Source organism: Geotrypetes seraphini, chromosome 5 (assembly GCF_902459505.1).
Source record: "Geotrypetes seraphini chromosome 5, aGeoSer1.1, whole genome shotgun sequence".
Classification (NCBI taxonomy): Eukaryota; Metazoa; Chordata; class Amphibia; order Gymnophiona; family Dermophiidae; genus Geotrypetes; species Geotrypetes seraphini.
Window position 1 is genome coordinate 92,150,065 of NC_047088.1, and position 21,199 is coordinate 92,171,263.

Here is a 21,199-nt window from a genome sequence, read left to right on the forward strand (position 1 = left end):
TCCGCCAGATAGAGATGTATCCCAGCTTCATGATTCAAATTGCTCCGGACTGGCCTTGCCATCCGTGGTTTGTGAATTTCATCAGTCTTCAGCGGGACAGGAAGCTCAACCTCCCTCTCCCTGACAACCTTCTCGGTCAGGGTCTGATGCCCATGGAGACTGACAGCACTTTTGTCTTCCAGCATGGCTCTTAAGCGCTCAGCCTTGATGAGGTGCAGTTCTTCAGAGGAGGTTCTCTCAACACTTTTTAAGTCCAAGGAGCCCTAACCTATGGCTTCTTTTGCTTCCGCCTGGAAGGCATCCCAACAGTAGTATGCTAAGGACTGAGTCGTGCCTAAGTGGGCTCCCATTTCGGTGGTCCTGGCTTTTCTTCAGGCAGGTTTAGAAGAGGGTTTAGTGGCAGCCTCCCTTAAAGTTCCGGTAGCAGGTTTTTCGTGCTTCAGAGCACGCAGTTCTAATTCACTTCTTGCTCATTTGGATGTGACCAGGTTTCTGAGAGGGGTGCTTCATTTACAGCCTCCCTTGCGACATCCTTTCCCTTAATGGAATCTTACCATCATTCTACAGGACTTTGTGGAAGCCCCATTCAAGCCACTGAAGGCTGCTACTCTTCTGGATCTGACACTCAGACTGTCTTTCTGGTTACCCTTGTCTCGGGACGGCATATTTCAGAGCTTCCAGCTTTTTCATGCGGAGACCCTTTCTCCATATTACAGATGCCGGAGTTGTTCTCCATACTATATCTTCCTTTCTACAGATGGTAGTTTCTGCTTTCCATGTTAACCAGGAGGTTTGTTTGCCTGCATTTCATTCCACAGGCTCAAAGCACAAGGAACAGATCTTACGCAAGTTGGATGTCAAAGTCTTGCTTCACTTTTGGAGAGGACTAATGATTTTCAGATATCTGATATCCTCTTTGTCCTGATTGCTCCGCCTCAGCATAGTTGGCTGGCATCTATAATCTTGATCGCCTGGTTTCGTATGGCCATTTCGATGGCTTATGTGACCCGTGGCAAACTGCAGCTGGTTTTGCTTCAGGCCGACTCCACCAAAAGTGTTGCTGCTTCATTGGCAGAGTCTTGCACGTTTTCTCCAGATGCAATTTACAGGGAGGCTCCTTGGTCCTTTCTTCCTACCTTTACTTAGTTTTTTTCCCAGGTGGATGTGGCGGCTCACTCGGCCACTTTTGGGACCTCGATGTTGCGGGTAGGCTCTTCTTTCCCTCTCTAGATGCTGGCATTGCTTTGGTACGTCACCTAGAGCAGTGGTTCCCAACCCTGTCCTAGAGGACCAGCAGGCCAATCGGGTTTTCAGGATAGCCCTAATGAATCTGCATGAGAGAGATTTGCATATAATGGAAGTGACAGGCATGCAAATCTGCGCCATGCATATTCAATAGGGCTATCCTGAAAACCCGATTGGCCTGCTGGTCCTCCAGGACAGGGTTGGGAACCATTGACCTAGAGTACTGAATCCGGAAGGATCATAATAGAATGGTAGATTAGGTTTTCACCTTCAATATCTTCTGTTAGTCCCTTGAGGATTCAGTACGGCCCACCCTCTCAGTTGTTCTGCATCACCTGCTTTCTTTTGGCTCGATTATTCTCCTTACAGCCTTGAGGATCTTCCAGCTAGTAGATGGGTCCTGTGGGGAGTTCGCTCTTCTGTGAGTTTGCATATTACTGAAGGCTGCTTCATGTGGGTGCTCATTGCACACAGGTTAGTTCTACATTGCTCTTATTTTTCTGTGTTGCCTTTGTGCCTATTTATTTTCATATTTTGCAGAGAAGACCAGCTTAGGTATGTTGTTTGGCTTTGGGACTGAACTACAGGAGGCTTTAACTATCTCTCTGAGGTGGGAGGAGCATGTGCTCAGAAAATTGTTTGGATTTCTACAACTCCCAGATTGTGGGAAGGGATTGAACACCTAGCATACTGAATCATCCAGGGAGTAACAGAAAGATTATTATTAAAGGTGAAAACCTAATCTTCCGTTACATACTAATGATATATCCCAGCATTCATATTAAGGGCAAACTTGGACTTACCTGTTAATTTTCTTTCCTTAAGTCCTGTCAGAACAGTCCAGATAAGTGGGTTTTGTCCCCCTGCCAGTAGATGGAGTCCAAGAAAAACAATTCAGATCTACTTCACTGCTCTTATACAATGCTGGTGCAGCCTTCAGCTTCTTAGTATATTTTATCAAAGCTAACACTACTGAAGGAAATTTTTTTTATTTTATTTACAATTCACTCCCCATCAGTTCTTATGAGTGATTCAAGAATGAAAACTTACATACACCAAAGAAACAACTACCCTCATAGTGGGCTACAACAAGTACAACATAAACTTGCTGAAATTGTAAGACTGAGAACCCTTGACTGCCATGGCTTTCATGGATGGGTTCTGGATTGGTCTGGAAGGATTAAGGAAAGAAAACTAATAAGTCAGTCCAAATTTCCTCTTACTTATAAATCCATGCTAGTCCAAGTCTAGATGAGTGGGATGAACCCAAGCTCTATCCGGACCAAGCAAAAGGAAGCCATAACAGGCCTCAGAACTCCTATACCTAAAGGTATCAAATGTCTAGATCTGCACATGTCTCTCTCTACAGAACTAACTACTTCCTCCTATTCTTTCCCCAGTGAATCAAACTTCAATTGTTGTCAAAATCAAGTTCCTTCCATGCAACAACATAGAATAAAACTAAGAAGGGCTCAAAGTGGAACCTGAAGGTGCAGTTGAAGCAGGTCACCCAAGATTTTAAAAAAATTAAATTATTTGCAGGCTGCAGTTATTTTTCATGTACCACAAGCCTAATCTGGTCTTAAAGACAGAGGAGCAAAAAAGCCAGCTCTGCAAGCTGTTGCCATTATTGCTCCATTAGCTGGGATTGAGGAGGAGCTCTGACATGCATGCCACTGAACACTGGTTAGCTATGAATGGGCTGGTCCCTGCCTCAGACCCCTGGCCAGCTTATTTGATAAAGAAATTATCAGCTCAACTGACTCTTCTTCTGCCATTATTCCTCTGTAGTCTTCAAGAAGGTACCAGTCTACTAATCTGGAAACACACATTGGTTTGTCCTCTTCTTAAGAAACCACACCTGGACCAATCCCTTCCTTCGAGTTTGTGTCCAGTTTCTAATTTGCCTTTCTTTTCAAAGATTTTAGAATTTTGGTAATGTGGATAAAAGGTCAGAATAAAACAACAGTCTCAACAATCCAAAATATTTTGGTTTCTTGCTAACAAAATGTAATGGACCTATGAAGCCAAAATAGAAGGGCAGTGCTGAGGTTAGGATGGAGATGCACTAGTGTGTTCAGGCCAAGACAAGGGGACACAGCACATTCCTGTTCAGCTTCCCTCTCTCCTGCTCACTGTCTCACTTTGTACAATTTGTTTAGTTTCACAGTGCTCTACCTTTGATGGTAAGCCCTTTGGGACAAGGGCATTATAACCATAGTGAATTATCTTGGACACAGTTGTCTGTACACTGGTTTGCTTATTAAGTCATCAAGTTTGTACTCGTAAATAGAAGGATGGAGAGTATTCAGCATAACAGGCTACATCTTCTCCTCTTCATTGACTTTACACCTTTTCTGATCTCTCAGACACACATATAGGCTAAACTGCTGTTCTGTCTTGGAGCCCTGGCAGTGGCTCCTGAGTTTCCATTTACCCCATAAAAAGACAGACACAGAAGAAGTGAATTGGTGTGGAGCCTAAGAAGCTAGGCTTTCTGTTCTCTCTAAGCCACTTTAGTGAGTTTGATATCCCCTGTGATTTTTAGAGCTCTCACAATCTGTAGTTGATGGACTCGATGTGCAAAATCACAAAGCTGCTGCCCATCCAGAAGGACGCGGATGTGCTGATGTTCACAAAGAATCTCCATCTTGAAGTTGTCTCCGGCTGTAAAAGGAAAATAGAGTATGTTCTTTTCCTCGGTACCCCATTCCTGCGAGATCTTTGCATTTCGACTCACAGATTTGTCTTTGAAGTTAACTATTAGCTGAAGGCCAATATCACTGGCATCTTTTATTGAGTCTATGGGGCTGCACAACAGGCTCACGACAAAGCTTCTGGGACTTGGATTAACCACTCCCATGATGATGAGTCTCATGGCTGGTTTCATTCCTCCTTTGATCTCCCCCAAATATTGCTCCACCTGCTTCCTGAGGCTATGCTTCCAAGCAGACTTCCTAGGACATCAAGCCGCATTGTGGTATAAATTACTATCTGGATATTTGAATAAAAAACCAAATTGTGGTCTCAGAGACATTTGGAGCATTGAGATTAAGCATCAGATTTCTGCATCTCAATGGCCACAAATTTGGTCTTGGAGGATGAGATGTATAGTGTCAGCATCTATGAGGCAAACTTGGTTCTTTTTGTTGCATAGAGCGTTTTGGACCCCTGTTCATTTTCAAAAATTAGATAGCTCTAAGTCTAATAGATGCTGGTATTGTAATCTGGAACCAGGGACATTAGATCATCTACTTTATTATTGTCCCTTCATCAAGTTATTTTGGAATTCAATCTGGACTCAAGTAAACTATTTATTGGAAAACCATGTTGCGCTTTCCTATGATACTGTTTTATTTGGAATGGCTATGAGGAAGAAGAGTCAAATATCGTCACATAATAATAAACTTTTATTAGTTATGACAGGGGTTGCCATTCAACATATTACCAATAATTGGAAAAATCACAAGAATCTTAATTACACATTCTGGTGGAATTCGTTATGCCACATTTTTAAGATGGAAAGAGCAATAGCAGTACAAAAAGGGACATATAATAACTTTGTAAAGATATGGGGGCCATTGGAAAAGTATTGTGATGAATAGACATTTCTTTTCTGTTCCTTTTCTTTTTCATTTTTAGTTTTATCTAGCACACTCAAGGGGGAGGGTGGATTTGGGATGTAATTTAATATGATATGTTATAATATGTTGTATAATATAGTATATTCTATTTTAGTTGAGAATGTGAAGGGTGGGTGGATGGGGATTTTACACTATTAGATTTTATGTGTTAGATATTATAGTGCTATATGGAAATTACTTTTATGATATATTTTTGTGCACTTATTGTTTGATTTGAAAATGAATAAAGATTTAAAAAAAAAAAAAAGAAAAGAAAAAGAAAAGAAAAGAAAAGGTCATTTTTCAACAACTTTCCCATTATGTAGAATCAACTAATGTATTACACCCATATCAGATGGGTTTTCGAAAAGAGCCAGCACTGAAACCATTCTATGGCACTAAACGATTCCATCCACATGATCTTAGATATATTAAAAATTGCAATACCAACCAGGCTATCACCTCTGTTAGACAACAACACTTTTGAAAAACTGACCAATAACTTTATGGTGGGAATACTAAAAGGAAACTTTAAGACAATCCAAGAATGTAAGACCTTTGAAATTAAAATGATTAACTATTTTGACACCTACCAAACAGGACTTAAAGATCTGGGCTTCTTTTTCCACTACAAAGGCATTTTCCTGCTCACTCACCCACCCCCTCCCTCTTCCTGTGAAACTATCACTGAAACGCTTTCATGTTTCCCTTATATATACTGATATGTCAACATTTGCTTATTTCTGAAGGGTTACCTCTGAAAGCTCATCATAAAATGCATTGAGTCCAATTAAAAAAAAAGATATTACCTTATTTCCTTTGTTTTATTTCTATATATTACCTTGGAAAGTGGACTAACAAGGCTACCACACAATTTCAAGGAATAGATCCTGAAATTCCTCCTGAAGGTAGTCTCTAATAGAGAATGACACGGTGGCGGTTTACCCGCGGCCACCGCATTTTAGCCGCGGATCACCCGCCGAAAACGGGGAAGAAAACTAGCAGTTGCTGCGGCGACGGGGACAAGGCCATTCACCGCCCGCGGGGCGGTGAATGGTCTTGTCCCCGCAATGAGGCATGAAGGATCGCGCGGTCCCCGCAGCTCACACCCGCCTGCCCAATCGATTCTAGTGTTTAGCCAGCTCTCTCCCTTCTCCTCACCTTAGTTTGTAGATTTTCTTTTTCGGCGACCCACACGCTATCAGAGAGCCACGCACCCGCTGCTGCTCAGTTTCGATCTTCTGCTCTGACGCAACCGGAAACAGGAAGTTGCAGCAGAGCAGAAGATTGAACACTGAGCAGCCGCGCGTGCGCGGCTCTTTGGGAAAGCGTGCAGGTCGCCGAAAAAGAAAACCTATAAAATAAGGTGAGGAGAAGGGAGAGAGCTGGCTAAACACTAGGATCGATTGGGCAGGCAGGTAGTGGCTGCGGGGACCGTGCGATCGCTAGTGTTCCCGGCTCAAATTGGAAGGAGGGAGTGAAAGGGAAAAGGATTCTGGGCCAAGGGGATGAAGTCGGAAAGAAAAACCCACAGCAGGAAAGAAAGGGAAGGACTGGCAGGTGAGCCAGATGCTAGAAGCAGGGGGGGGGGGGGAAGAAAGAGGGAAAAAAGCTAGATGGGGTTGAAAAGAAGAGACACACTGGTATGGAAGAGGAAGATAGGGGAAATCTGGTCACAGGAAGGTAACAGAAAGAGGGGAAATTATGTGCATGGGGCATAGGGACAGAGACATAAAGGGGACATGCCATGGGGATGGTATATGGACACAGGGGGGGCAATGACAGATACATAGGGGAGATATTAGAAATGGAGAAAATAGGAGCACAGAAGCGAGATGGTTTGTGGGGATGGGACAGGGACCGAGCTTGCAGGCTCCAGTGGCTTGCACAAATTACATTGTAACGTGCCATGAAAATAAGAGGAAGGAAGGTAGATAGGCCACGCGAGAGGAGCTGAAGGGTAGTAGAAAGGAACAGATGGTAAAGGAGGGAGGGAAGGGTGGTGGTGGAAAGGAATAGAACAGACATTGAAGGAGGGTGGAGAGGAACAGACCCCCAAGGGAAATGTGGAAGACAGAGTGGGAAGAAGACAGATGCCAGACTATGCGGGAGCGGAGGGAAGAAGATGGGTGCTAGACCAATTGGGGGGGGGGGTTAAGAGAGAGGCACAGTAACAGCAAATGGAAGACGCAGAGAGAAGACACACAGTGGATGGAAGGAATTCAATGAGAAGATGTGGAAAGCAGAAACCAGACAACAAAGGTAGAAAAAAAAAAATTATATTTATTTATTTATTTTTTGCTTTAGGATAAAATAGTATATTAGTTGTGTTGATAAAAATTTATAAACAAAGCCCTGCCAGCTGAACATCTCTTTCTCTAGTTCAGCAGCAGGAACTTTGATTTATAAGAAAGGAATAAGCTAAATATTACAGTACTAAGGCTTATATGGATGCAGCGGGGACGGTGACGGGGCGGTGAATGGGATGGCAGTGGCGGTGACGGGGCGGTGAAAGGGATGGCGGTGACGGTGACGGGGCGGTGAAGGGAACGGCGGTGACGGGGCGGTGCAGAGGATGGTGGGCCGGTGACGGGGACAGATCTTTTCCCCGTGTCATTCTCTAGTCTCTAAGTTTCATCTCAACCAGTTCATAGTTCTACTGTCCTCTTCCCCAAGGTCACATTCTCACCCTGATGAAGCAGTCTCCACACTTTAGACTGTAAACATGTTATTGCACACTACTTGGATCGCATTAAGCCTCACAGAACTACCACTCAACTCTTTGTGTTGTTCAACCCCCCAACAGACTTGGAGTTCCTGTCACCAAGAGAACTAACTCCACTTGGCTAATGGATTGTATCTCCTCTGCATATACTCGAGCTGGACAGACACTTGAAAACCATATTACAGCTCATAATGTATGAGCCAGGGCAACTTCAGTAGTCCATTGTTGCTCCACTTCTATTGAGGACATCTACAAAGGGGCCACTTAGTCATCAATACACACCTCCACTTCACATTACTATATGAAGCAGCACTCCAGAAGAGGCAGTCAGTTTGGGCAAACAGTTCTGCAAAATGTATTCTTTTCCTAGATGCCAACTTTCCCTCCAATCCTTTTGGATTTCACCAGGCTCATCTTTGTTCAGTATAACCCTCTTCCAAGAGGCGTGATTCTGCCCAGTTAGTGATGGAAGATGTGGATTATGTGATGGATGCCCTCTATGATCTTATGTGAGTTCTCAGTAAGGTCTCAGCTTATGTAGTGTCAGCATGTCGGATCCATCATTGTGCTAGTGATTGTGCCTCTAAGCCAACTCTAAGCAGGCTCCCCTTTAAGGGTCAGCTCCTCTTTGGTAAAGGTCTGGATGATCTTATGGCAGCGTGGCAGATCGCCGCCCTAAGCTGCCATCTGAGATAAAGTCTCAGCATACTTCAGGAAGGAATCTCAATTCCTTTTATCCCTCCTGCAGATTTCAACATGGCCACTTGGACTCTTCGTCCCAATATTCACAGGAATGCTGCCCCCATTATACTTTCACATCAACAATAACAAGAGCCTGCTGTAGGTTCCATAATGACATTTTAGGGATTTTGGAGACTTCTTTTAGCATTTTGCAGTCTGCTCAGGGGGTCAACTTGCTTGGACGTCCATATCTGGGCATGTTGGCAGTTGTTTGGAAAATTCTCCACTTGTACACAATTTTCCAGACTGTGAAATGGCTAATGTCAAATTCTTTTGAGATCTTTTTAAATCCCTTACCAGACTTATAAGTTGCTACAATCTTCTTTCTGAAGGCCTCAGACAGCTCTTCTGATCTCACCATGGTGTTCACTGTCACCGCAGCAGTCATAATCACACCAAACTAAATATCTGAGGATTAAGTAGGACAAACCTTTAAAATGCTGAATAACGATGTTCTAAACATGTGCACCCCGATGTGATACACCTGTGTGTGAAGGTGTCCTAATTTATTCCTCAGTTAGAATACTGTACACATTATTGTGGATATCTTTTGTTTCATGAGTAAATCATGGAAACTTTTTGTTGTTTACCTGCAATTACATCACTTTCTTTAGATACCACCATATGAACTGTTTTTTATCAGAGGAATTTTAGCACACAGTTATATTATTAAGTTCACTTTAATAAGTGCTGAAGAAAGGAGAATTTAGGTTCTTACCTGCTAATTTACTTTCTTTTATCTTCTCCAGACCAGTAGAGGTTAATCTTTACGAATGGGTATATATCCAATCGTGGAGACTGAAAACAAAACTGTGGAATAGTACATAAGATATCCCCTTCTCTATTCTTATCAGTCTGTCAAATAGCCAAGCAGAACTAAGAACTGGAAACAGAAATAAACAATACTCTGAACAGGAGTAACAACTAACATACCCAAATGCTGTTGGAAAATGCTGAAGAGAGATACTAGAAGGAAAATGTCCCCACAGCTTGCCAGCTGAGCCACAGCCGCTGTTCATTAATTCTCCCCGGCCCTAGAAAAATATTAGAACCCGCAGCAAAAAACAAAACTGCCCGTGCAAAAGCCCCAACAACACAACAACAGACAGGGTGGGGACCTCTACTGGTCTGGAGAAGCTAAAAGAAAGTAAATTAGCAGGTAAGAACCTAATTTTTCATTCTTTAGAACTCTCCAGACCAGTAGAGGTCAATCTTTACGAATGGGACGTACCAAAGCAGACCCCATCATGGGCGGGACCCCCAAAGGGCAGACAGCAGAACACGCTCACCGAACATCGCGTCCTAATGCGCCTGAACATCTACCTGGTAGTGTCTGACAAAAGAATACAAGGAAGACCAAACCGCAGCTTTACAAATGTCTCCACTGGAGACACGAGCGAAGACTCAGTCCAAGAAGCTGCCTGACACCGAGTAGAATGAGCCTTGAGAAATTCCGGAACAGGCTTCTGCCTCAGAAGATAAGTGGAAGCAATAGTCTCCGTGATACAGCGCGCAACATTAGAGGTGCCAACCCCCTACGAGGACCCGCCAGAAGGACAAAGACGATCTGATTTCCTGATTTCCTGGGTCCGCTGTACATAATAGCGAAGGACCCGACCAACATCCAACTTGTGTAGCTGTCTTTGCTCAGAAGAGCCCTCCCGCCTACCCAACACCAGGAGGACTACTTTTGGCAGAAAGGAAGGAACAGGCCTCAAGACAACCCGCTCCCTAGAAAACTCCAAAAAGGGAGCACTACAAGAGAAAGACTGCAGGTCAGAAACACGCCTAGCTGAAGTAATGGCCACCAAATAGATCACCTTCAGAGAAAGGTCCTTCAAAGAGTAGCCCCCCAACGGTTCAAAAGATAGGTGCCCAGAACAGACAGAACCAGAATGAGATCCCAAGATGGAACAGAGAGCCGTATGGGAGGCCTGATCAACTTGGTCGCCCGCAAAAAGCAATCACATCAGGAATGGCTTTCAAACGCTGACCTTTCACTAACCCACGAAAGGCTGACAAGGCCGCAAGCTGAACCCAGAGAGAAGACCAAGCCAGTCCTCTATCTAGGCCATCTTGCAAGAACTCTAGGTTGGTAGGCAGGGAAGCACAAAAAGAGACTACTCCTCACGCCTGGCACCACCCCTCAAAGAGACGCCAAACCCGCACAAAAGCTCATGAGGTAGAAAGCACAAGAGAGTAGAGATCGCCTTATCTGAATACCCCTTCTTATCTAGGCAACCCCTTTCAAGAGCCAAGCTGTAAGACAGAAGGGAGACGGGTCGAAGATGGGAATGGGACCCTGCGTTAGAAGGTCATCCAAGAGAGGAAGAGGATCCGCCACCAGATGCCTCACCAGATCTGCGTATCACGGATGTCGAGGCCAATCCAGAGCCACCAGAACTATAAGACCCGGATGGCGAACAATGCGGAGAAGAACTCTCCCCACTAATGGCCATGGAGGGAACATGTACAACAGCTCCTCCATTGGCCATGGTTGAACCAGAGCTTCCAGATCCTCGTCCAAACGTACCTGCGATGATTGAAGAAGTGGGGCACTTTGGCGTTGCCACTCGTGGCCATCAGGTCCATCAGGGGCTGACCCCAAGCCTGCACTATCAATTGAAAGGCCACGGGGCTGAGACAAAACTCTCCGGGATCTAAGACGTGACGACTGAGGAAGTCCGCTTGAACATTCTCCACCCCGGCTATGTGAGAGACCGAGAGGTCCAGAAGATGTGACTCCACCCAAAGCATGAGCCGAGCCACCCCTTGCGCCACCTGAGCGCTCTTGGTGCCTTCCTGACGATTGACATAAGCCACCGCCGTGGCATTGTCCGACAGAACTCTGACCAACTTGCCCATTAAAAGGGAGCGGAAGGCTAACAGCACCAGACGGACAGCTCTGGTCTCCAACACATTGATTGGCCAAGACGTCTCCTCCGTGGACCAGGTTCCCTGAGCTGAGTGACCTAGACACTGAGTCCCCCCAACCGAGGAGATGGTATCCGTGAGAAGCACCGTCCACTGCGGTAGATCCAAACTCACCCCCTGAACCAGATGAGAGATCTGGAGCCACCAACGAAGACTGCAGCGCGCCAAGCCTCGCAGAGGGACAGGAACATCCAAACTGTGCCTCTGGGGCGACCACCTCAGTAGCAGAGCATACTGAAGAGGACGCATGTGGGCCCGCACCCACCTCACCACGACCAGGGACGCCGCCATCGACCCCAAGACTTGGAGGAAATCCTGCGCCCAAGGACACCGAGACGCCATAAGGAGGTGAATCTGAGATTGCAATTTGCTTACCCAGGCCTCTGGAAGAAAGACCTTTCCCAAGGAGGTGTCGAACAGAACCCCAAGGTACTCCAGACACTGAGCTGGGACCAACCGACTCTTGGAAAGGTTGACCACCCAGCCCAGTAACTGGAGAAACTCTACCACCTGAACCATAACCCGGGTGCTCTCCTGCAACGACTTCACCCGAATCAACCAGTCATCCAGGTAGGGATGCACAAGAATGCTCTCAGACCGCAAGGCCGCTGCGACGACCACCATCATCTTGGTGAACATCTGCAGAGTCGTGCCTAGGCTAAAGGGAAGCGCACAGAACTGATAGTGCTGACCCAAGATTGCAAAGCGAAGGAAGCGCTGATGAGAGGCCTCCATCAGAGCGAGAGAAGTCAGGAACTCCCCCGGCTGAACCGCCAGAAGGACAGACTGCAGTGTGTCCATGCGAAAAGAGGGAATTCTGAGAGCCCTGTTGACCCCTGTTTAAATTGAGGATGGGCCGAAAGGTCCCCTCCTTCTTGGGCACCACAAAAGAAATGGCATACTAACCGGTGCCGTACTCCTGAGGGGACACTGGAACAACCGCTTTGAGATCTAGCAAGCACTGAAAGGTCTGGCAAAAGGTTAGCGTCTCCCATGCCGCCTGACACAGAGAGGCTAGATATGACACAGAGAGGCTAGATATGATCTGGCAAAGAGCGGGAAAACTCCAGAGCATAACCATCCCGCCCCACCTCCAGGACCCACTGATCAGACATGATCTCGGCCCAGTTGGGAAATAAGTTGCGCAGCCGGGCACCAAAGGGGCGCCGGCAAAGAGCCCAAACTGCCGAGTTCAGGTAATTCAGTTATTTAGAAGTGTATAAGGGATTATAAGATAAACCAGTAACTTTGATTAATTAAACCTATATGATGGCCTCCTAGCACACAAGCAGCAAAACTCGACAACCAAATCTCCAATCTACTGATTATGACCCCAGACTACAAAACATTCAGAAAAGAAATAAAGACCCTACTTTTCAAGAAATTCCTGCAAACGACTTAATATCGCTAGCTCCTTCCCACTCCCCAATACCACTTCCTAATACCTTCCCAATTCCCCAAAGCAACCTCATCCACTCTTTATCTCCTCTAGATATTACCAGCTATCTTTTTCTTGTAATTCTTTTGTAAAACGCCTTGAACTGCAAGGCAATGGCGGAACAGAAATCTCTGATGTAATGTAATGTAATTATAAGAAAAATTAATTCACTTATTCATTGATCTTAAAAAGTTTTGCCTTTTAAATTAAAAAAAAATACAGAGTGAAAAAACACTGGTCATTACTTGAAACATGTTGAGAAGCACATAAATGAAATTTTTCCCCAGATTTAATAAATTGATGAGCTTTGGGGTTTTTTTTTAAAATTAACCTTAAGTAGTTTTTTAGTTCAGTTGATGAATTTATCTGTATTTGGATATGCTTATGAACATTTATTAATGAATTTTAATTAGGTTTAGTAGATTGAGTAATATATAAAAATCATTAATTTAGAAATAGTTGTTAGAAATGTAAAAAGCTAATAAGTAGATTTTTAGAAGTAATTGATAAATTGCTGAACTGATTGATTGAATGATTGGATTATTTGAATTCCATGTTCTTTAAGTTATTTAAAACATCAATTAATAAGTGGTTTTGACCATGGAATATAATGTTGTATTAATCAAATATGAATTCAGCATTTCATGTTCTGGTGCTATTTAATTTAGGTATTTTACAAATTAGTAAGTAGTGTTGACCATGAATTATATTTATTTAATATAGGTCTGTATTTACTATTTTTATGTAAGTATAGGATAACGTAAATGATATTGTAATTTTGGTAGGAAGCCATCATACAGTCTAAGGCAGTGGTCTCAAACTCAAACCCTTTGCAGGGCGACATTTTGGATTTGTAGGTACTTGGAGGTTAATGTCTTATTAAAGAAATGACAATTTTGCATGAGGTAAAACTCTTTATAGTTTATAAGCCTTCCCTCCCCCCCCCCCGAAGGCCTGCATGTTCCCCCCTTCTTTGCAGCGTCCTCCAGCTTCCCCCCTAGCCTCCCGGTCTTAGTTTCAGCTAATTACCGCAGCCTGCAGAGAGGATCGTCGGTGCTGCAGAATTCCTTGCAGGCTGCCATCGACCTCCACAGCATGTTTCCTCTGCTGCAATCCCGCCCCTCTTCTGATGTCAGGGGCAGGATCACGGCAGAGGGAACGTACTGCTGAGGACAACAGCAGCCTGAATGGATTGCTACAGCACCGGCAATCATCTCTGCAGGCTGTGGTAATTATCTGAAGGTAAGAGCAGGAGGCCAGGGGGAAGCCGGAGGACGCTGCAAAGAGCGGGCAGCACTAGTATAGACCGCGGGCCGCAAAATAGTATCTGGCGGGCCGCATGTGGCCCCCGGGCCGCGGGTTTGAGACCACTGGTCTAAGGCAGACATGTCAAACTCTGGCCCACGGTGCAATTAAATTCCTGCCGTCAACGAGATTTGCCCGCCGATCTATCCCTGACTGCACCCTGCCTGCCACTGGTGTAATCACCGCTGCTCTTCATGAGCATCTTGGAAGTCAGGAGGAAGATGAGCTTTGGACATTAAAGCAGCCTGCAGAGGCTTGCCGTCAGCTGTAGCGATCTAAGCAAGTTGCCGTAGCCTCCTCAGCATGTTCCCTCTGCCGTGGTCTCCCGTACATCCCAGGAGGGGCGGGACCGCAGCAGAGGAAATGTGCTGCGGAGGCCGATTGCAGCCTGCCAGGATTGAACATAAGCAGTGCCTCTTCTGGGTCAGACCAGAGGTCCATCACTCCCAGCAGTCCGCTTACGTGGCAGCCCATGAGGTCCAGGACCTGTATAGTAATCCTCTATCTATACCCTTCTATCCCCTTTTCCTTCAGGAAATTATCTAATCCTTTCTTGAACCCCAATTCTGTACTCTGCACTAATGAAAGTGTCCTCCGCTTCATCTGCTAATATAAGAATCTTTATTCATCCAATCTTTATTCATCCAATGATACATCCAACGTACGACTCAATGACGACATGCACATGTATCGGCCAACAGGCCTGCTTCAGGAGTCTTAAGAGCCACCAATGATAATATATGGGATGTGCTTCCACTCAGATAGATTTTGCCAAACTTCAAACAAAAAGGTAGGTCATATAGAATTTCTCAAGAAAAGAGTGCTAACATCTGATGACGAGCGTATTTTCTGCATTAAAATGTAAATGCTTTCTGTCTTTATCTGTTTTTAAGTCCATTGTTCTAATTTGTATTTTATCTGTATCCCATGTATTAGCTCACCTTGTTGTGAACCGCCTAGAACTTTTTCGGTATGACGGTATATAAGAATTAAATTATTATTATTATTATTAATTGCGGATATCCCATAAAAGCAGATTGGACAGGAAGTCCTGGAAGAGGCACATGTATAATAATCGGGAGCATGACAAAAAAAGGTTTGAACTCTGACAGGTGCCGTACTGAGGAAATGGCTACAAGAAAAACCATCTTCAAAGTAAGGTCCTTCAGAGTGCAGGAGCCAAGGGGCTCGAACAGAGGATGGTTGAATCGACACAAAAAACACCAGATTGAGATCCCAAGCTGGTACCAAAGAGCGAACCGGAGGTTGAATCAACTTCGCCGCCCTCAAGAAACGGATCACATTAGGAAGAGACGACAATCATTGACCACGTAAAAGACCTCTAAAGGCGAACAAGACTGCCACCTGAACCTCCCTGGCAAGCACCCCAAAAGGACTGCATCAACTAGAAGAAATGACTGTGGGAGGAAGCTGCTTTATTTTGTTTAAAACACAGATGGTAGTGATCAAAATGGTGATGAACAGAAGCATTCTTAGGACAAATAAAGCAAGTGGAGATAACAATGAGGAAGAGAGCTGACTGGAGATTGGGTATTAAGGTCTAAGGTGGAATAGTAGAAATGATGCAACTGAACAGGTTAGTAAACCAAGAGGATCTTTTTTACTGATGAGACTTACAAGGTTGGTGAATTGGGGATGCTAGTATTTGGGGGGACTGGGGAGGTAGAGGTAAGAGAAAGTTTTCTCTGTAGAGAAAACAGTGGGAGCGATCTGGATAGAGGAGAATTGAATGAGGAAGGGGGAAGAAGAAAGGAGAGGACAAATGATTGAGAGAGTTTGGAGAGTGATGAGTTGGAGAGAGTCAGGAATAGGGGGGGACAGATGAGTTAACAGAGCTTTACAGTTATTGCAGTTACTATGTCTAGGTATGGTGAGCTGGAGCAGGAACACGAGCACGAACAGGATGTGACATCACTAAGTGTAACAAAAGGAAGACAGCATGAAAGAAAGAGGGAGGTGATGAGAAAAAGGAAAGATGCCAGACCTTGGGGGGAGGGAGGGGAAACAGAAGAGGAGCACAGAGATGGAAGATGAATGGTTAGCATGGAGAAAGAAGGAGACCCTGGCAAGCGAGTTATTAGAAGACAATCAGAGCCTGGGACCACAACATGATTTGAATAATGACCAGACAACAAAAGATAGAAAAAATAATTTTATTTTCTGTGTTGTGATTACAATATGTCAGATTTGAAATGTGTATCCTGCCACAGCTGGTGTTAGACAGTAGGTGTGAACTAGGCCCTAAAAGAGCGAGGAAAAGTATTTTTTTATTTATTTTATTTATTTATTTATTACAGAGCCGGCGTGAGGTTGGAGAGGTTGTGACCCTATACTTCTACTAAGGGGTCCTTTTATTAAGGTGCGCATTTAGCACACGCTAAATCAGTTAGTGTACCTTAATAATAGGACCCCTAAGTATCTTAATGAAAAAATTCAGCCCGCAACTTAGCCTATGTTTTAGATTTTGGCCCCTTATGTGATTGAGTTTAACACCCCTGATCTAAGGTGTTTGTAATGTATGCATAAAGTGGTTTAAATAATATGTTTTCTGTATTATGCAGTGCTCATTATGAACCCTTGAAAAAGCCTTTGTGGGGAAACGGGTCCCGTCGGGGCATGCTAGAAATACTGCATATTAAAGATAAGTAAAAGAAAAGACTTTGTTGTTTTTGATTTCATTTTGAAGAGTATCAAATTAGAAAACAACAATTAAATAAGCTACATCAAACAGGAGGCAAACATAAGGACCTAAGTTGGATATTTTTATCCAATATAATTTGGAAACACATATTTAGTGTAGATTTAAATGGTTGTGAAGGCCCTTTAGCCATCCTTTTATTGAACCCTGAGAAGTGGGGTGTATTACCCAGTGTGTCCTAATTTTCTCACATGACTATATATAAATAAATAAATACATGCGACACCACCTGTTAAAATAGATATTTAGAGCTGCAAAGTTCGGCCTTGCATAAAGATAGATATGTAGCTTTCGTGAACTTCACCATTTCTCTATCAGAGGAAGAGAGGGAGATAAAGGACTCAGATGTATGCCTTACTTATGTATTTTTGGCACAAAGCAGCAATACAAAGGCTGGTGATCCCATTAAACAAAACAGTAGCACTGCTCAGATCATACTCTACTTGTACATATACACACACCACCCAGTTCATAGCTCAATCTAGGAAACCCTCTCGCTTTGCTTTTATTTGCCAAACATTCACAAATTCAACCCTCACACTTGGTGCCTGCTTTTCTGTCTGCTCCCAAGCCAGGTCAAACACACCAACTGACATGCAGAACTGTTATGATTTACCTGCACTGTGCATGTCACTTTCCCTTTATGTACAGACATAATGGAACCAAGTGTAAGGAAAATGGATTGCAAATCACCTAGCTGGTGCCTGCCTGTTTCCAGCCCAATCTGAATGCACCAGCAGACATACAAATGCCATAACTCAGACATTCTTACAGATTGAAAATGTGAAACAAAAGAATTAAAAATCACCAAAACACAAAAATTCCCAGTGAAGTGAATATGCGATCATATATTCATACTGATTACAGGGGTATCAGAGAGACCATGTGAGGTGAAAACACCACAAAGGCCTTATCTATCTTCATTTATCCCCTATAGCGTAATCATGATTTAATTTGTTGTTATATAAATGAATATTGACTTAGCTTTTTATCAGCATTTTATTCTTTTTTTCTTGTTATTTCAAAGATAGGCGAAACGCGTTGGCAGGGGAACGATCTACTCAGAACGCTGGAGAAAGCAGAAGCAATTACTTGAAAAATTATGAAATAACAAGAAAAAAAGAAAAAAATGCTGATAAAAAGCTAAGTCAATATTCATTTATATAACAACAAATTAAATCATGATTACGCTATAGGGGATAAATGAAGATAGATAAGGCCTTTGTGGTGTTTTCACCTCACATGGTCTCTCTGATACCCCTGTAATCAGTATGAATATATGATCGCATATTCACTTCACTGGGAATTTTTGTGTTTTGGTGATTTATAACTCAGACATGTCACTTCCCTTTATTTCCATACATACTGGAAGCAACTGGAGGGAAAAAGAGAGAGTATGTTTGCTTTAGACTAGAGAATGACACGGGAAAAAAAAATCTGTCCTCTTCACCGCCCCGTCACCGCCGTTCCCTTCACTGCCCAGTCACCGTCCCGGCAGCATCCATAGACCAGTGTTTCTCAACCGAGTATCCCAGGCCAATCTCCACCTCTGACCCCCATCCCCATCATAATAGTACTAATTGTAATGCAATTTCTTCCATTCATTTTTCATGTACACTATACACAATATAATATTAATTCATTATGGTAACCACAAAATTAAAAGAAACACAAAGCACACTGTATGCAGAGAAAATATTAATCATTAATATTTGTTTTATTTTTCAAAGAGGTCAAAATATGCAATGTCACCTCAGAAACAACTACAGAAAAATAGACAAATATAGTGCAAAATATAGACAACTGATATAAATTCTCAAAACTGACACATTTTGATCACTAAATTGAAAATAAAGTCATTTTTCATACAATTTTTCCCAAGATCCAGTGTCATTTCCCTTTTCCCCTTTGTACCTTGTAGGTAGTGGTACCACAGCCACTACTGTAACCAACTATCACCACCTTTGTTCCAGGGATCCTTCCTGGTCTCCCTGCTCTATTATCATCTTTGGCAGGGTCTCTCCCCCTCTGTCTGCTCCTCCCATAAGTCCTGAAACCCTCCCCCCCAATTATATCCAGCATTTGTTTTCCTTTCTTCCAGGTCTTTTACTGCCTCTCTCTCCTTCCTTCATCCCTCCTTGGTCCAGAATCTTTCCACCCCTCTGCATTCTCTCTCTCTAGACAGTAGACGCCCCCAAGTTTAACATTTGCCACCCACTCTTCTGTCTCCTCTTTGTTCCAGGGGTCTGTCTGTCACTATGTCTTCCCCCACCCCAGGGCCTGGCAATGCATCTTTATTCTCTTCCTGCCATTCTCCCCGGTCTCCCCATCTGAGACAGAGGAAAAGACCAAGAGCAAGCCTGAATTGGAGTCTGATTTTTTATTTTTTTGAATGATTCAATTCAGCAAGACAAAAAAGATACCAGCACAGGAAATACACATTTACACAAGAATCAATTAGAGCCTCTTCTATTAAACTTCACTAGCAGTTTCTAGCGTGCGGAGCCTTGCTGAATGGCCCACGCTGCTCCTGACACTCACAGAGTTCCTATGAGCGTTGGGAGCAGTGCGGGCCATTCAGTGCGGCTCTCTGCGCTAGAAAGTTGAAACTGCTAGTGAAGTTTAATAGAAGAAGGGGTTAGTCCACTTATGATAGAGAGAACAAATACCAGCATAGATCAAATACACACAAGAATCACTACTTAGTCCACTTATGATAGCTGATCTTGGATTTCCTTGCGATTAGCTCAACCGGACACTGGAGCAAAGAAATAACCCCCCCCTCCCGGGAACCCTGGGCAGGCAAGCAGAAAGCGTGGGGATGCGGCCCACCTTGCCCGAGTTTCCAGAGAGCAGGGAAGGATGCAACAATTCCTCCCATACCACAATTCTGAGGAGGTTTTGATTTTTCTGTACTACAGATCATCCACAGGCAAGATACAACTAATGCACAGAACTGGAACACAGCCTCAAGATTTTAAAATAGCATATGGCTTTAACAAGGCACAGATCTGCCATGACAAAAAACACAGCCCAAATTTGCCATGGCAAAAAGGAAAAGCAAAGCAGTTAAGACTCCGACAGAAAACACAAAGTAATGGGACAGAAATGTTAATATTTTGAGGAATCTGGCTAGAATTGATGCATAGCAATAACTGACAAAGAATAGTTGTCAAAATGGGGGAAAAAATAGATCTTTTTCATAAAGCTAGTTGCAATCCTCCCTTTCCCTTACCTTCTCTTCTGTTGTTGAAACTGGCGATTTCTATAAGGCTATGCGCTGTATTACAGCCAGAGCCTTGAAGTCGCATCGGGTTGCCTGCTAGAAAAGTCTCCTCCTATGCAACCACAAACAGGAAGTTGCATTGGAGGAGACTTTCCCAGCAGGCAACGCGACGCAACTTCAAGGCTCTGGCTGTAATACAGCACATAGCCTTATAGAAATCGCCAGTATCAACAACAAGAGAAGGTAAGGGAAAAAGGAGGGAGGGAGATGCATGGCCGGCCGGCCGGCAGGAGAGAGGGGGCTGCTGGATCAAACGCTCTTCACCGCGCATTCACGCTCGTTCAATGCCCCGTGCTAACCATTCACTGCTTCACAGGGCGGTGAATGGCCTTATCCCCGATCTCGCGGTGACCTTTTTTTTTGGTCACCGTTTTAGCAGGTAACAGCCACTGTGTCATTCTCTACTTCAGACCCCCTGATCAAGTACCAAATAAGACACAGCACTACAGAATACCAGGAGGCAGGCTGGGAAAAAACTGTACTGAAGGCTTTTTGGGGAGAGTTCCACTCTCTTCCAAAAACTAATTGGCCAGCATTTAAGGAACATACCGCTGGTCCCCTCCCAAGATTAGGGGAAGAGGACAATAAGCACTGCAACCACAACCCCACAAGGGTCAGGGAGGAAGAGAGGCAAGGGGAGGGACCCAGCACCACCAGGCTTAGCACTCCTGTGTCTGGTATGCCAGTATCTGCCAATCCTAGCTCTCTAGTTTGTTCCAAGGGTGAAGAAAAATAAGTCCCAAAACACAGAATTCCTCAGATTTGGTCTGTGCTCCACCAGGAATCTAGGCCCACAGTTTACTCATAGCTGCTGCACAAACCTACATGTCTGCTCCATATGGGAAATACTAGGGAGCTGAAGTGAAATCAGCCCTGAACTGTTTTTTTTTCTGGCTCTATCTGAAGCAGGGGGCCACAGCCCACTCATCTGGACTGGTCTAACACGGATAAGACAAGACACTTCAGTACTTCTCCAAGATATACTACAGTCCCATACATGCTGAGATATCCTGAATACGCTAAAATATGCCTGAACTTTATTAAAAGGATCTCACCTGTTACAGTAGATTTAATGTATTTATTGTGTCCAATAAATTCACAGTCATCACCTTTCTTGATGATGCCTCTCTCTAGTATTCCAGTGACTACAGTTCCCCGACCTGCAAGATGAAACACATCACAA

General features: G+C 44.0%; 1 protein-coding gene across 1 annotated transcript in view; it reads right to left on the reverse strand.

Moving 5' to 3' along the window:
• Positions 1–21,199, reverse strand: part of TUFM (Tu translation elongation factor, mitochondrial) — a 161,359-nt gene that overhangs the window by 44,158 nt on the left and 96,002 nt on the right. Inside the window, exon 8 of the mRNA XM_033945392.1 lies at positions 21,072–21,176. Within this exon, the coding sequence (XP_033801283.1) occupies positions 21,072–21,176 (105 nt within the window). The remainder of the gene's footprint in view (positions 1–21,071; positions 21,177–21,199) is intronic.